We start from the raw sequence: 15622 nt of genomic DNA, 5'->3' as shown, positions 1-15622 counted from the left end.
ATATTTGTGATTATCACCCATCATCAAGTCCAAAGATTTCAGTGATATAGCTTTATTCTCTTATACATTATATATATATTTATATATCATACTAAAATAAACACAAGTTTAAAAAAAAGAACAAAGAAACTGTACAAAAATGTATATATACTACATCTTAATTACAGAACAGTCTACTGTCCAAAAAAGGCACTAAATTCCAAAATGGGCAATACAATAAGATTTAACATAACATAGCTTTTGAGATTGATACAACAGCATTCATTCCTCTTTATCTGAGCTATATTTGGATGAAGTGTTTACACAGGAGGGAAGGAGGAGGGATATGTAACATGGAAACCCTGACGTAAGACGAGAGGACATCCCTGGAGAAGAAGCACTACAACTGAACTACATGTAGTTGCTAGGGGCGGAAAAGTTTTGGCTTCTGGCCTATCTTTCGGTAGAGTCACCGTAAAAAAAAAAAAAAACAGTATATATGATTCACTACTTTAGCACCTGAACATGTTATTTCTGTCCTCCTCGTAATGGCATCAGTTAAGCTTGAACACTGATTTATAAGAATTGGAATTTGAATCTGTTATTTAATCTCTGCGACAACATAGACAATTCATTTCTCAATCATTTAAGATATATAAATCTCCCGGCATAATGTTTAAGTGTGTGGCAAAGACACAATGAGCTTTATTTTCTTTATCTGGGCTGAGGTCCTTTCATAACACTACATTGATAAAATGTCCTAATTTTTGAGTCATTTTCCTCCTTGGGTTCTTAAAAACGAATCACTGTCAAATCCATTGTGAGTTTATAAAGGCCAAAATATTAAGAACCTGCCTTATTTTATACTTCTTTTGCTGCACCAGAGCTCACAATTCCAGCTACATTGATTTCAATGGAGCCCGATTAAAGTGGAAGTAACGAGATCACATCAAGAGTAATTTAAAAGCTTTACATTTTTCTCTTTGTAAGGTGCATTGCTTTTTTTGTCTTTCACAAAATACCTCAAACACAAACAGGAAGACTGTTGTTCAGTGTAATAATGAATGACAATAGAAAATAAGACTAACAAAATGAAAGTGAACTTTAAAAAGCTGGATTAATTTAACAAAACGCATGTTTCTTTGCAAAACACTGTACATTAGCTTTAAAAATGAGTATAAATATTTACGTTTCTTTTTTTTTACCGCAAAATCCTTTTTTTAAATCCTTTTTGAAATGCAGGTGCCAGTCATACATACACATTGACTTTATACTGAATGAAAGCGTGGATAAACTTTCTATGTCAACTTTCAAACCACATTCTGAGATTCGACAACTAATAGAAATGCATGAAGGTAAAACTTTTGTTACACATTCCTTTCATGATCAAGTATTAGAAAATTGTTACTCTAGACCTTTTCTTAAGGAATAGTTTCATACTTTGGGAAAACACTGAACTATTCAAGCAATCCACTGAGGCGCATTCAACGATCATTTCTTCATCTCGTTCTGATACTAAGCAAAAAAGGGCTTCAAACTGACACATAAATAATTGGCTGAATTTCTTCTTCAAAATCGGGGTCAGTTCTAGTAAATTTTTCAAGCACTCAAGCACCAAAAAATGGCTGTTTTTTTGTTTACAATTAATTTTAGTAAATATTTTTTAGCAGCTGACAAAAACCTATTCTGGGTTTCTGCTGATCAAAGTTTTCAATACTGTTATTGTCGCAAACAATATTAAACAAGACAATCAGCGCAGACTTAATCCCTGGTAAAATTTGTGTAAAACTGCGATGCAGGAACAAACAAAAAAAACATAAGGGAAATTGAATTTTCGAACAAACGGGTCCATGATATCAGTAATTTCAGGATTTATCAGCTGTAATGTGAATATTTCCTTTGCAAGCCTACAGCCATCCGCAAAATAGGTTACTTGCGTATCAAACATTTTTAGGTTAGGAGACTAGAGCTCAGCTGCTTATTTATGGAGACGATGAAATGACATCAGTTGATTGAAAGTTGAATAGCTTTAGAGATTCTGCTCATTTCCAAGTAAATCTGGCTATATTTTTCGAATGGTTGTGTATACAAACCTCCTCATAGAAGGAAAATACACAAATGAGCATTTTTTCCCAAAATGCAAATCTATTCCTTTGGTGAAAAAGTTCCAAGTCCATTTTAACTGCAAAGTTGCCACGTCACCAAAAGGAGATTGGCATTAAGTTATATTAAAAAAATAAAAATCATAATAACAAAAAAAAACACTCTTTAGAGAGAGGCATGTACTGAGGATAAACTACATTTAGCATTGGTTCTATGACATTTGAGCTAATTACATTGGCAAAGTTCAAACCAAACTGTGTGTTGTTTTAGCACATGGCCCAATTTCGGAAAACAAATCTGTTCCAATCACAAAAATCCCATTATTGTTGCAGGTAGGCCATAATTACACTTCTGGCCTCTGTAAGTGAGCATTCCAACTTGCTGCATTTGGGTAACACTGGCCCAAAACATGACTAAAACATTCCACCAGATCTATTAGAAGAATTGGCTTTGGATGTCCATAAAGACCACGGTTATACCAATCTCTGTTGGTTTGACTTTGAGCCGTCCTCATCACAGCATATTTTCCTTTGGCATGGAGGGTGTTAAAAAGCAAAGATTCCATAAGTAGATAGCTTAATATTTGCTTGATTATCACCTTGACTGATAAACAGATTCTCCATTGCCTCGAGCACGTAAGTCCTTGCTAAATATTACGATGATTGCAAAGACTTTCTGCGGTAGAATGGAAACTTATAATAACTCATTCACTGACTGTCAGGCCGTACCAGTTGACGTCAATGGCGGCAAATGTGTTAAGGTATTATTGAGGATTGCTGACATGCAAAGCAGTGAGATTCAAAAGAGGTGTGGTGGAACTTAAGGCAATTTATCTTGAGGCTTGCATTCGACAGCAGAAAACCTCCACAAATTCCGGTTTGGGGTAAAAACATTCAGACAGTTGGGGATGTGGATTAATGGAACTGCCTGACTATCGGATTTGTTCGGACGGAGAAGACGCTCTTCATAAGACATTGTCCAGACACTTCTCCGGCCTACAATTGCACAATGACCAGGATGGGGCGATAGGTCGGTAGCACATCAGTGGGTATGGATGACTGAGAACTAGAAGAACCATCGTATATACAGTACACACTTGTTGAGTTTGTCTCTGAGGTCGAGTGTGATTGAATGAGGATTGGCTCAGATGACCAGACTGTAGAGGTAAGGAGGAGTGTCCTGGGAGGAGGGAATACAAGGAGTAACAACCGCAGGCTTTGGTTGTAAGAAAAAGCCAGGACTGCTTTTTTTCTTCTTCCATAGAGTTTTTCATTAAAAGGAGGCTGTGGACCCAAACCGATCCTGAAGGGGCAGTGTGGGCCTTGTTTTTTGTTCCAACCAATCCAGCACATAGTTTAACCGATGGGGTTTCTGCTAAAACAAGAACCACTTTGCACTTGTAAGACACCATATTGGAGAAAAGAGGCTGTCCGGTTTAGTTGGAATGAAATCCTGCGCCCTCTGCGGTTCTTTGCGGAATAGTTTGGAGAACACTGCTTTATCTTTAGTTGTCAGATTCGTTAGTTCATCAGGAATCAGGAAGTCGAAACAATCAGTCATGGGTTGTTTTGGGAAAGACAAGAGGACCCAGTCACGGGCCTTTTGGAGGAACACAGTGCGTTGGGACTATGGGAACTCTTTCCTCAAATCAGATCCTGGGATTTTATTCTCTCAAGGGTAGTATTTAGAAGCACCCTTTTCCTTGTTTGTGAAGCTAAAACCCTTGTATTTTATCAAGCGTTATCCACTCAATCGTCTCCTGGAAATTGTTGCACAAATGCCTTGTGTGGTTCTGTGTTAGTGTGACAAACTAAATTCCCAATATCATTATCTAAAACTTGAGAGCAACAAGGCATGGTCATTTTCTGGCACTTAACTTAATTTAAATATACTGTACTACCCAGGGTTGAAACACAAAATGGTTCTCCTAAAGTTCTGAATTCAAAAGGTAAAGTTCCTGCAATTAAAATGCACCTCTGATCCTTCCTGTTGTCCTCTTGTTCTTTCCATTTTTGACCATTCAGTCATCCTCTAGGACCTCTGTCTTGATGTCGCTGGGAACCCCTCCAGTTCTTGACAGGGCCAAGATGGTGTGATTTACAGCGGCCATCTCCACAGCCAAAGAGATGGGATCCTGGTGCTCGCTGTGCGCAGCGCTTTCATCCTGAGATAAAAAGGGAGGTAGGAGGATAAGAATGTAGAGAGTGGAGTGCATACAATTTTATTTTCCAAGTGCCCACATAGAGCTCAGTGTAGATGTAGATGTTCTGAGGTTTGGTATTGTTAATTTCAATGACAACTTAAAGTATAAGGATGTTTCTCATTGAAACCAACAAAAGACTATAAAAGATAACCGGGCTGTTGAGTTCATCGGAATATCGGAATACAGCACGTGTTTTTGTGTTAGCCGCTTTTAACTCGAATAATACACAATGGACTCGTGCTACAGAAGTCATCTGGTTTACAATGCAATTGAATCAAATGCAGAAGTAAGACACGGAAGTCTAGCGATGGTGTGAATTTCAAGGCATTTAAATTGGAAATGGTTGCTTAAATTTTTTTGGGTGGATTTCTGGTGTTTAGGGAGGTTGTCAGGAATCCAAGTTTGCGTTACTTGTCCGGGTAAACTCCTGAAATTCCAGAGAAGTTGCCTGCTCTGTATATGCTTCAATTTGGTGCCCTTTGGTTAGACGCCTACCTACCTACTCGATGATCGCCCACCCTATGTAAATAAATTATTTAATTAATAGCGCATTACCTGTGTAGGGGAGGTGGGCTCCAAGCGGTAAAGGCCAAATGGTCTGCTAAGTGGTCTCTTGTCAAAATACGGCAGATCACATGCCTTAGGAGAGGAAATATTCAAACATAAAAGAAGCAAGAATTTATTTTGGTGTAATGAAAGTATAGGCACAAGAATACTATCTCCCAAAACCTTGCTATACCTGGTCTGCAAAATCATTGGCATCAATGTCGTCACTGTTGGAGTGTCCCCCTGGACTTTGCACATCTATCCCATGACTCTCTAGGATTGTGGCTTCTTGGAGGAAAAGAACAAAGTGTGATATACATTTATGATTAATTGTAGCTCAATCGCTTTCCAGTGTCATTGCACTAAAATACAGTAATGATTTACCCAAAGAGCCTCAGTCAATTTGCAAATCTACACAGAAAAACAATCTTAAATATATTTGTTATCTAAAGAGAACTCTAATACATTAGTTCTTTTTAAACATTTACGTTACCATACAATTTTTTTCACTATCACAGAGGTGGGCTGTAATAAAACATACTGTTTCACGTTTGAGTAAATTCGTAAGAGGAATTACTACTTTTACTCTATCACATTGGGGTACATCATTCACTATCACATCAAGTTGCATTCCACTAATTATTAATATGTTGTGTACGGCTCAGTTTCACTATTATTAGGATGTTGGATATTTTCCCGATTTACTGGGGGCAGGTAGTCATTTTACTGCAGTCACAATATAAAATGATTCACCTTTAACTTAGGAGTTTTGTAAATAGACCACCCAAAGCGGGCTCAAAATGTCAAAACAAATTTATCTTTGTTAAGGACCCAAATATTCTAATTATCCCCACTCGTTATGAAATCACGCAATAGCCATACATTTTTTTGAATAAACATTTTTGTGGGGAAAAAAACTAACCAGACACCATAATAAAACCATGTAATAAAATGTCATTAAAGTTATATGGTATGAGCAATGCTTGAGATACATTACCAATGTTTGCTCGTCTTTTGATCTCTTTGCGGCGGTTCGCAAACCAGTTGTAAACTTTGAGGGAAGTGACCCTTTCCAAATCAGACAGCTTTTTTCCTGAAAAATATCAAAAGGGTCTTAATGCCCTGACTCATTGCACTACAGGGTCAACCTTGGCCCTTTTATCATCCAAACAAAAGCAAATAACTTGACTGTCTTTCTTAGATGCAGAATTGTCTAATATTAGGTCTTTGAATGTACAAAATATTATAGACGCAAGTATTAGCAGTTTCCATGTTGTACCTGGTTTCTGAATAACGGCATTGCAGGCGTTGGCGATTTCCTCCCTTTTGGCCTCGTCCGGGTACTGGTTGTCATTGAAGTAGCTAAAAAAAAGTCAATAAACAAAAAATATTATACTTCATTTATTGTCTGTTGGGTTTGGTGGGTGCTGGAGCCTGTCCCAGCTACGTGAATTGTTGGCCAGTCAAACGCAGGGCACAAGTAGATGAACAACCATTCACACTCACACTGATTCTTAGGGGCAATTTAGAGGTTCCAATAATGTTTTTGGAATGTGGGAGCAAACAGGACTATCCAGAAAACATGGTGTCCGGTTTATGGTGTCCTACAAGTGCAATCAGTGGATTGCAGTGAGGTGCTTCTCGTTTTTTCTGCAGAAATCTCATTGGTCAAAGTTTCTGTGATGGATCGGTTGGAACAAAAACATACACCCAAAGCGGCCCGCCAGGACCGGTTTGCCAACCCTTCATGTAAACTTTTTTTGTGGAGAACAGAAAATCATTCGGAAATTTTCTCATCGTTATGAAACCTTTGAATCAGTCTCCTTACCTCTCCATCACAGCCAGACACTCTTTCCTCCAAGTGAAGCGGCTTCCCCGCCGAAGTCGGAAAGTTCCCGGGGCAGTGGACAGTGGAGGAGTTTGCCTCCACTCCATGTCCTCCAGAGGTATCGGCGCCGGCCGCATGTTCAGAGTGGCACCTGTATCGAAAAAAGGCAGCAGGTTACCGAATATTCATTATATTAGTGTAGCTGAATGTCTTTAACACCATTGTGGTATACGTTTTGCATTTACCATCCTCAATTCCATTAGCAAGCATGGTGATTGAAAAATTAATAATTAATGAGCTGTAATCAAAATCAGTTTTTTTTTGGTACACTTTTTGCGCTGCCAGGGCCAACAATGCCGGCTGTAGCCTTGTTGTTTTGATTCCCATGCCATTGGTAACTACGCCTAGACCACATGCTAACCACCTGTAGTTTAGCCTGAAAAACACCCAAATTCATTGGCCGCGCCATTTGTCTCTTGGTCAAAACAGTATTCAGTAAAATGTTTGGATCCAAGCAACAGACTTTGCTACTTACCAACTGGATCACAGTGGTAGTGTTTTTGTTATACCAATTTCCTCCACGGCTATACATCTATAAACGATTCTTCAATAAAACAATCAACGTAGTTGTAAAAAAAACAACAACAACGCTGGCGGCTACGTAAATGAAATTAAACGCAAGAGGACACATTGCGACACATTGCCCTTGACGTCATGGGTAGCATCTTTGGATTTCTGGCCAAAAGGAAAACGGGATAAAACTGGTTTTGCGCTTTTTGGTTTATTTTACAAAGAAAGAAATGGCCAATGGTTCAGGAAAGTCCAATCTATTGAACGGAGTAAAGTACCTCCTTGGCTTGGCTCAATGTGGCCATAAATATCACAGAGAAAGAGCCGTTTGCAGTGCTGATGGCATTGGCAAACCTCCACTAAGGAGCATGCCGCAGAGGACAAAGCGTGGGATGTCTGCTGCCTGTCTATAGGTTGATACAGCACAATTATGCTAGAGATGCAATGTCAGCATGTTGCCTGTTTAAACCTCCACATCTGACTGTGCTTTAGGTGTAGCCTTGATAACATCCTTTTAACATGTACAGCTTTTTTTTTTACATATATTCTTTGGCAAGTATTCCTTTAGACCAGATGTGGGCAAACCGATCCTCGAGGCAGGTTTTTGTTCCAACCAATTCAACAGTTTAACCAATGAGGTTTCTGCTGAAACAAGAAGCGCCTGACTGCAATCCATTGATTACACTTCTAAGATACCAGATTGGTGGAAAAGTTTCCTCTTATATGTTGGAACAAAAACCCACACTCACTGCGGCCCTTTTTGGAATAGTTTGCCTACCCCTGCTCTAGACCCATGTATTTTATCCTAACCAATTGCTATAAAACTGAAGAACAACATAGTACATCAAGCTTATCAGATATTTATTGTAGTGCAGGTAAAACATACCTATGTGGGGTAGACCTGCCAACCGGCTTAATAATTGTTTGTTCATGTCGAGCCATGTGGCCAAACTGGTTTTACAATTGTTTGTCAAGACAGTGGAATGTAGGATAGGTTAACTAACTGGCCTTGTAATTGTTTGTTCACACAACAAAATGTAAGATAGCGAACCTGATGGCCTTGCAATTGTTTGTTCGCCTGACGAAATGTAACATAGGCTGGCTAACAGGGTTTGCAATTGTTTCCTTGTATTGTGGAATGTGGCCAACTCGCTTTGGAGCTGTTTGTTCGAATCGCACAATATAAGATAGGCTGTGGCAGTTTGTGTGAGCTATAAAAATATCGCATACAACTTAAACCTGCAAATGTCTAACCATATTAACCTAAAGTTTTGTTTACATAAACTGTTCTACATCACTGTCTTAGAAATATTACCCTGTGTTCCTATATAAAGACTTTATTTTATTTACCTATTTTAAGCCTGTATTTTTTTATCTGCAGCCATCTTTCCTGTTAATATCTGTTTATTTTTCAGTTTGTTTCATATTAAGATCAGACATAGCTATTGGTCGTCATGCAGATTGGTTTGTGTCATCCACATGCATGCGGGTGTGTGATAGGAGCATTGATGGTGAAACTGATGTCTAGTGGTTTATAATCACAGATTTTTCATTTTCTTTTTTGTTTTGAAGCAATAAAACTGATCTTTGTGTTAAAACAAATATTTTTTTTTAAATGACAAGACATTAGACATTTTTTGCATCAGAGATGAGCTATTACCTGGAGTTGTTTTCTCCAAGGTGTACCAGCGATAAAAAGCCCTCTTTTTCTGCTCACTCAGGTCAGAACCATGCTGCAGTAGCCAGTGTGAGATTCTGCTCTGGCTGATGCCTGGAAGGTAGCCAGACATCAAATTAGTCAATGTTTTACATCAAGCCCTGGCACAGTGTGCTGACAAATCCATTGAAGTAATTCTAGAGACAAAAGGAAAAATGAGAACAGAATGCAGTCAATGACTTTTGTACTTTAGCTAGTTGCATCACTAGTGTATTTTTGGGTTATTCAAAATAAGTCACGTCTACTGAACATGTTTGTAGAAAAAAATAATCCACGAAAGTGTTTTAAAACCCTGCAATTACCGGGTATTGGCACTATTGGAAGACTTCAAAAGAGAACACTTTCCCTTTTGCCCCCACTAAAAATGGTCTAGTTCACTTTCAATACAAATCTATTTTAAGCATTGTAAAATGTAAAACTTACTAACAAATTTCCAAAGGGTTCAGTGAAGGCCCAGGTGCCCATTTGCCCAGCCCACCACAAAGTTAACAGCACATAGTAGCAAGTAATAGCATATACCATAACTGAATTAAAGAGGAAAAAAAAATAAAAATACAACAAAAATAGTCAAAAGTATTGGAAATGATGTACTTAGTTTACAGAGAACACCAAAGAGCAACAATAGGATAGTTGGTTCTAAATCGGCTTTGTCCCTGTGTCTGGAACTCACCGGTGACTTGTGCTACCACGGCCTGAGAGATTCTGCGGTTCCCCAAGAAGGCTTTAATCTCCTCTTTGACCATGCTGCTATCCCTCCTGCAACAAAACACAGCATTAGACTGTGCAAAATGCATCATTTAGAATGCATTCAACACATCTTAAATAATTGAATGCTATTTTACAGACAGAAACAATGCAACCAAAACTAAATTTAAATGTATAGTTTTAGGCACTGTTTCTTGTCAGGAAGTCCAATTGTTTATTTCTGAGTGTTCAGTATTCAGATGGCTAAGATTTATATGGCATATATAATTATTAATTAATATTGCATAGCATTTATGCAGTATGTTGACGCATATCTTTTCAAGCCATCAACCAGAAGTACATGTATGAATTTTGTATGACAACAGTTTATAATCATCAAAAAAAAGCATGGATGTTGCCAAAGACAGGACTAAAGATGGATTTGTGGTCATAAATTACATACAAAAGCCTCCAAACAGTTAGGGATGCTGGGCTTATGGAAATCTTAGCAGTCCTTAGGAAGAAAAAATACGTTCTACATTTATAATACTGACTCCAAAGTAGGCTTAGTCCAACATACTCCATACTGCTGTCTTGTGGTACAGCTAAAATTAGACATGGATAAAAAAGCTGCCTGTATTGACAGCAATTAATCAATGTAGCACAAGCTTTTGTACTAGACAAAGGATGCATGTCAAGCTTTGTCGAGAAGGCTGAGGGAGAGGTTCAGGCAATCCACTCAACTGCACTTTGAGGTGAGAAAAAAGACAAGGATAACATCGGTTTATTGAAAAGCTAGAAAAGGGACGTCATACGCCCACAGCCCTGTGAAAGGTTATGCATTATCATACTGTTGCGGAATGGACTTGAATCTTACTTCTTATACTAAGGTAGGACATTGAAGTAAGTGCACAAAGAGGGGCAACAGCTAATGCAGCGAGGACATGTTCCGATTTATCATATCAGGCAGCATGAAGGCAGAGGTTCATAGTGTTAGGAGACGGCTAATGTGTAAAGTGCTTAGAGACTGATGAAAATGTGACTAAGGGGAGTATTCTGATGGACTGTAATGGCTCCAACTACCACATTGCTACTGGAACATGAGCATGATGATTTCAGGTTTTTCTACTGTGTAATACCAAAAAAAGGAATGGATTATAAATTTTTTCACTTCTTATTTTTCAGATTAGAAAGAATTTTATTGTACACTATTGTACACAGGCTGGCTCTAATATACTACGAAAACCAGATCAAAGTTGCAAAATCCCCCAGAGTGTAAATACATTTTCTGTATCTGTTATTTTATTTTGAATTTGTTGCGGTAGCGTTGCATTCTGCTTGACAAACGCCATACTCCTTTGGCTTCTAATTGGCTGTCTAACAGCAACAAGAATTCTCTTTTGACTGCTGTTTATCATCATGGAATTCTAAATGTTTTCTTCGGTTTTCGAGTTTGGGGAAGTGAAAGGGTCAAATATTACAAAGGTCAGTGACAGAATTCATGTACAGTTAAGTAAAACCCATGTCACTGAAATTGGGCATTTACAAATACTCCAGTAAAGTGCTTAAAAATAAACAAACAAAAAAATAGTCAGTTTAGTTTCTACTGACCTCATCATCTCTTCCACTTTATCGTCAATGTCAAGGTCCTCTTCTATGGCCTCAAACCCAAAGGTTCTCGCTGCTGCCGCATTATTTACAGGATACCGGGGAGGTGACAACTTTCCGTTGGGTGTGGCAGCAAGACTATCACGGCCATTCGGTGGCAGTGCCACAAGTGAGACAGGTGAGGGCAAGATAGTAGGGGCTGGAGGCGGAGCTGGCGGAGGGGAGGTGTCATAGCTGTTACTAAGAGAGGGTGAGAGCCCCCCATTACTGCCAAACTGAGTCTGCGTGGCTGTGGACATCTTGGAGGTCGTAGAGGAGGCAATGGTTGTGGAGTGTTCGCCAACGTTGACTTCGCCATTGTTGATGGCGCCGTTGCACGTCACAGTGGAGGTGGTGGTGGTTGCCGAGGCAGTGTTGTTGGAGGCAGAGTTGTTGGTGCAGTTGTTTGACCCGCCTACCAGGTAGGAGGAGGAAGAAGAGGATGAGGATGAGGTGCGGCGACCAAACTTGTCACCATGCTCCCGGTCCAGCCGGTCCAAAGTTTCAAGTGCATGGAGAATCTCCTGTTTGGTCATGCCGGAGCGACGCAGCCGCTGCAGCAAATCTATTTGCTCAATAGTGAAGCGTGGTTCTTCGTTGAAGTCAGACATCCTGATGCTGAACTGGAGACAAAACAGAATGGTTGTGTGACTGAGAACAGCGCAGAAGTAAAGAAAATGCAAAGGGTATCTGAGGTAAAAAGCTGCAAGGAGACAGAACTGGAGAGATGAAGGGATTGACGACGGGGAAATGAGAGGATTAGGGAGGAAAAGGTGAAAAATGACACAGCTGCAGATGGACAGAGAAAAGGAGAAGGATGTGGGAGAGAGATGAAGCAGCGATGGGAAAGTCAAGAGAAACTGTAAGGAAAGTAAGAGAACAAAAACTGCAAGATGAAAATAAAGCCGTGGCAGATAAGAAAATGAAGAGTGAGAGATAGAAGTGTGAAACGAAAAAGGAAGGGAGGGGCCAAGCATGGAAAAAAAAATCTGCTATTTTTGGGAGACTGGCAAGCAACACACAAAGTGCCAGAGTCACCTTGACAGCTGATTCGATCTTAACATTCTGTCCGCCATTCTTTAACAGCTCCTATATGCGCACCTCCCACGCTCAATGCTTTTCATAAGCAATTTACTATGCTAAAAAATCAATGTGTCTAGAACAAGACTGCAGTACATTTTGTGCCTCCACCTTATAACTATGAGGATTAAAATGTGTTTGATGTTTGATGGATGGATAGTACAAATCTCAGTGCAAAATTATAGAAGATTTTCAGAATTAAAGGCTGTTCACCCTCATTGGTCAGATGCATTAAACAGAAGTGGCAAAACAACTTTAAAATAACACGGAAAATTAAAATTGGGATGACGATTGAACAGCTACTTTGGCCCAGTATGTGCATGCATTGTACACACAGCTAAAGAGTAGTTTGGTATTATAGCTGAACATTGATGTTTGCTGCATTATCAGTATGGCTTTGTGAAGTTCGCTACAGATGTAATTGATTATCAAGCAAAGTTACAAAGGAAAGCTGATATCAGCAGAATACATCTATTTAACATATATAAATTAATCTTGGGTAGCAGATTTTGAGCAAGCATTTTCTTATGCTCAAATCGGTAAGCAGAGCAATCATTAACTCTGCTGTTCATGCATTAACAGAGTAACACTGGCCTCCATAATGACTGGCACCCCTGTTTAAAGATGCATTCTTCAGCTTCTCTAAGAAGCATTTTTTTTGTAAATTAATCTAATTAATGCTATTAGTAGCTCGATGTAATACAGTAATAACTTGACATACGAGTGCCCCAACATACGAGAAATTTGAGATACGAGGAAAATTCCGGGGAAATATTTTCCTTGAGATACGAGATAAATTTGAGATACGAGCATCCATCCCTCATTATGCACCTCTCTGCATACTCGGTTTAATTCCAGACCCCCTTTGGGTGGTCTTATATTATAGGAAAATCAGCTTATTTATTACCATTTGTCACTTCTCCCAAGAATCAGGGCACCTGTGTCTAGGTCGCAGGCAATTTTAGAGTATACTGGATTCTCTTCTGTACTCTAGTCCATTTAAATAATTCAATTTAAGACATGGTGTGGCTGACTGAACCGCCTCGTGGAATAGAAGTTCACTCACCCGACTTTGATGTGGGGAGAAGCGGGCTCAATTCCCACTGGTGGCGGTATAATTGTGAGTGCGTAAGGTCGTTTGGCGACCAGTCTAGTGTGTAGTCTGCCTTTCGTCCGAAGTCAGCTGGGTTAGGCTTCAGCAACCCCCGCAAACCTTTTGAGGATGCATGGTATGGAAGATCAATAAATGAATGAAAAATATTGTTGATGTTGTCTGAATTCTTATTGCTGTGTTTATTACATGTGTTCGTGTGGTCTCACTATGTTGCAAACACGCGAAAACAGAGCATTTGTTTGAGGGGTGACATTTTTATAATTTTATAATTGAGTTATGAACACTGTAGATGAGAGCAGAAATGAAAAGTTTATGACACTTTAACTTGACACTACAAGTATTCATAGATTATAGATGTATTTCAAAAGGTCACTTCTGAAGTAGAGCACGAGTAGGTGGACAACCGTACACACACATATACCTAGATTGTCCAATCAGCCTCTCATGCGTGTTTTTGGAATGTGGGAGGAGCCACAGAGAACATGCAAACTCCACACAGATGGTGGACTCGAATCCAGGACCCCAGAGCTGTGGCGCCGACGCGCGAACCACTCTCACCACCAGGCCGCCCACGTATCACTTTGAGAAACCTAATTTTAATCAAACATTAAAAGCGGATATGCCGATCTTTCTCATGGGGTTTACGCTCATCCAGTGCGTGATTACTACATTACACCATTGCATATTTTCTACACGGATCTTCCTACAAAAATCTTGTAAGAAGATCCGTATCATGAAGATACTATTTTAGAAACTGTTTTCCAGAAAGTTAAGTAACATGTTATGGGTTTTGGTTTTCTTTAGGGTCGCAGACGTAGGATCTTTGACTAAATCACTTGAGGGCAAGCCAACTAGTGATGGCAGCTTTCACGCCCTTTTGCCCAAACAGCTAAGGTTAGCAATTGTTGCGATGGCAAACAGATAATGTCCCATAAGCCATCGTATAAACACCCGATCTGGAATGAATGTATGGAATGATTTTGATCTGCATCGCGCCACAAGTACAAAACTAAAAAGATAATAGAACGTTTCATTAACTATGCGGTATGCGCTTGGTAGCAATACACGCTAGCTTTGCCTAAGCGATGACTAGCTGACGGAGGACACACCGAAGGGTGCTGTTCGCAATGATTTGATTTTAATATAACAACCTTTACTGTATATTGTGTGTCAAACTGCAAGACTTACCTCGGTTTGCACTGTCCGCTTCACCATCTAACTTCAACAAGGCGACCAAAAGCCTACCTTGACTTGAAATGAGGCCCAATATTACCGCAGTTTGATGTCAGTACCCCGATCCACTATTTTTCCAAGGATTTCTAATCAGAGGCGAATTATTCGCCTCTTCGCTTTGTCTGTCTGACAACAGCCATATTGACAAGTAGCACTTTCGAGGAGATTTTAGGGAAATGTAGTTTTCGCTTGAAAAATGTCCCCAACATGCGGCATGGTTATTGAGAGTAAAAACTACAAATCCCTTAAAGGAAGAAACAGTGAGGTGCTGGTGGCACAAAACTACAGTTTTCACTGAAACACAGTAATATTTGAATTCCTTCAAACTATTTTAAATTTTCAGTTCATGCAAACTATATACACATCTTTCATGTTGTGTAAAAAACATTTGTTTTACCTATTTTGTCTTTTGCACTTGTCATTGCTGATATTTTTGGGGTACTGTATTGAGGTTTTTATCTCCTCTTATGAGCTCCAATGCAATAAATCAAGTCCTAAGCTTACAGATGAATGCATTATCCATTGAGAAATTAAAGAACATCTTTGGTGGTGATAATATTTGCCCTCATAAACATAAAGTCGGATTAGGCCTTTTTGACAGCTCAATGTCAAAGGTGGTTTGCACAGTCTTTGAGAAAACAACAGAGGGCAGCAAAATAAAGTATACATAATATACACTAATGATTTCCAAACTTGCAGGCAGTATGCGTTTTAAAAGGCATTGAAGACACCTCTCATCTCATTTTCTGAACTGCTTTATCCACACTAGGGTTGTTAGGGGTGCTGGAGCCCATCCCAATTGACTTTGGGCCAGAAACGGGGGACACTCTGAATTGGTGGCCAGCCAATCGCAGGGCACAAGAAGACAAACAACTATTCACCCTCATACCAATTTAGAGTGTCCAATCAGCTTACCAT

General features: G+C 39.4%; 1 protein-coding gene across 3 annotated transcripts; it reads right to left on the bottom strand.

The window, feature by feature from the left end:
* Positions 1-36: 36 nt before the first annotated feature.
* Positions 37-14863, bottom strand: hmbox1b (homeobox containing 1 b). Of its 3 annotated transcripts, XM_077710703.1 has the most exons (11): positions 14660-14863; positions 13424-13570; positions 11242-11900; positions 9617-9702; positions 8890-9000; positions 6660-6810; positions 6111-6193; positions 5829-5924; positions 5025-5119; positions 4841-4924; positions 37-4246 (listed from the first exon to the last, which is right to left on the bottom strand). In XM_077710703.1, the coding sequence occupies exons 3-11, from the start codon at positions 11886-11888 to the stop codon at positions 4103-4105; spliced, it is 1497 nt and encodes a 498-aa protein (XP_077566829.1). In that variant the 5' UTR covers positions 11889-11900; positions 13424-13570; positions 14660-14863; the 3' UTR covers positions 37-4102. The 3 variants fall into 3 exon arrangements, with proteins under 3 accessions (XP_077566829.1, XP_077566827.1, XP_077566828.1); XM_077710701.1 differs by lacking the exon at positions 13424-13570; XM_077710702.1 differs by lacking the exon at positions 13424-13570 and having other exon boundaries at positions 5025-5116.
* Positions 14864-15622: the final 759 nt, after the last annotated feature.

Source organism: Stigmatopora nigra, chromosome 2 (genome assembly GCF_051989575.1).
Source record: "Stigmatopora nigra isolate UIUO_SnigA chromosome 2, RoL_Snig_1.1, whole genome shotgun sequence".
Lineage (NCBI taxonomy): Eukaryota > Metazoa > Chordata > Actinopteri > Syngnathiformes > Syngnathidae > Stigmatopora > Stigmatopora nigra.
This window is presented reverse-complemented; position numbering and strand designations above follow the sequence as displayed.

Coding starts and splice junctions, on each gene's coding strand:
- hmbox1b (XM_077710701.1), bottom strand. CDS start 14,686: ATGGTGAAGCGGACAGTGCAAACCGAG. Junction 9,703..11,241: donor AAAGTGGAAGAGATGATGAG/GTCAGTAGAAAC, acceptor GTTTTGTTGCAG/GAGGGATAGCAGCATGGTCA. Junction 6,194..6,659: donor TGTCTGGCTGTGATGGAGAG/GTAAGGAGACTG, acceptor ACTTTTTTTTAG/CTACTTCAATGACAACCAGT.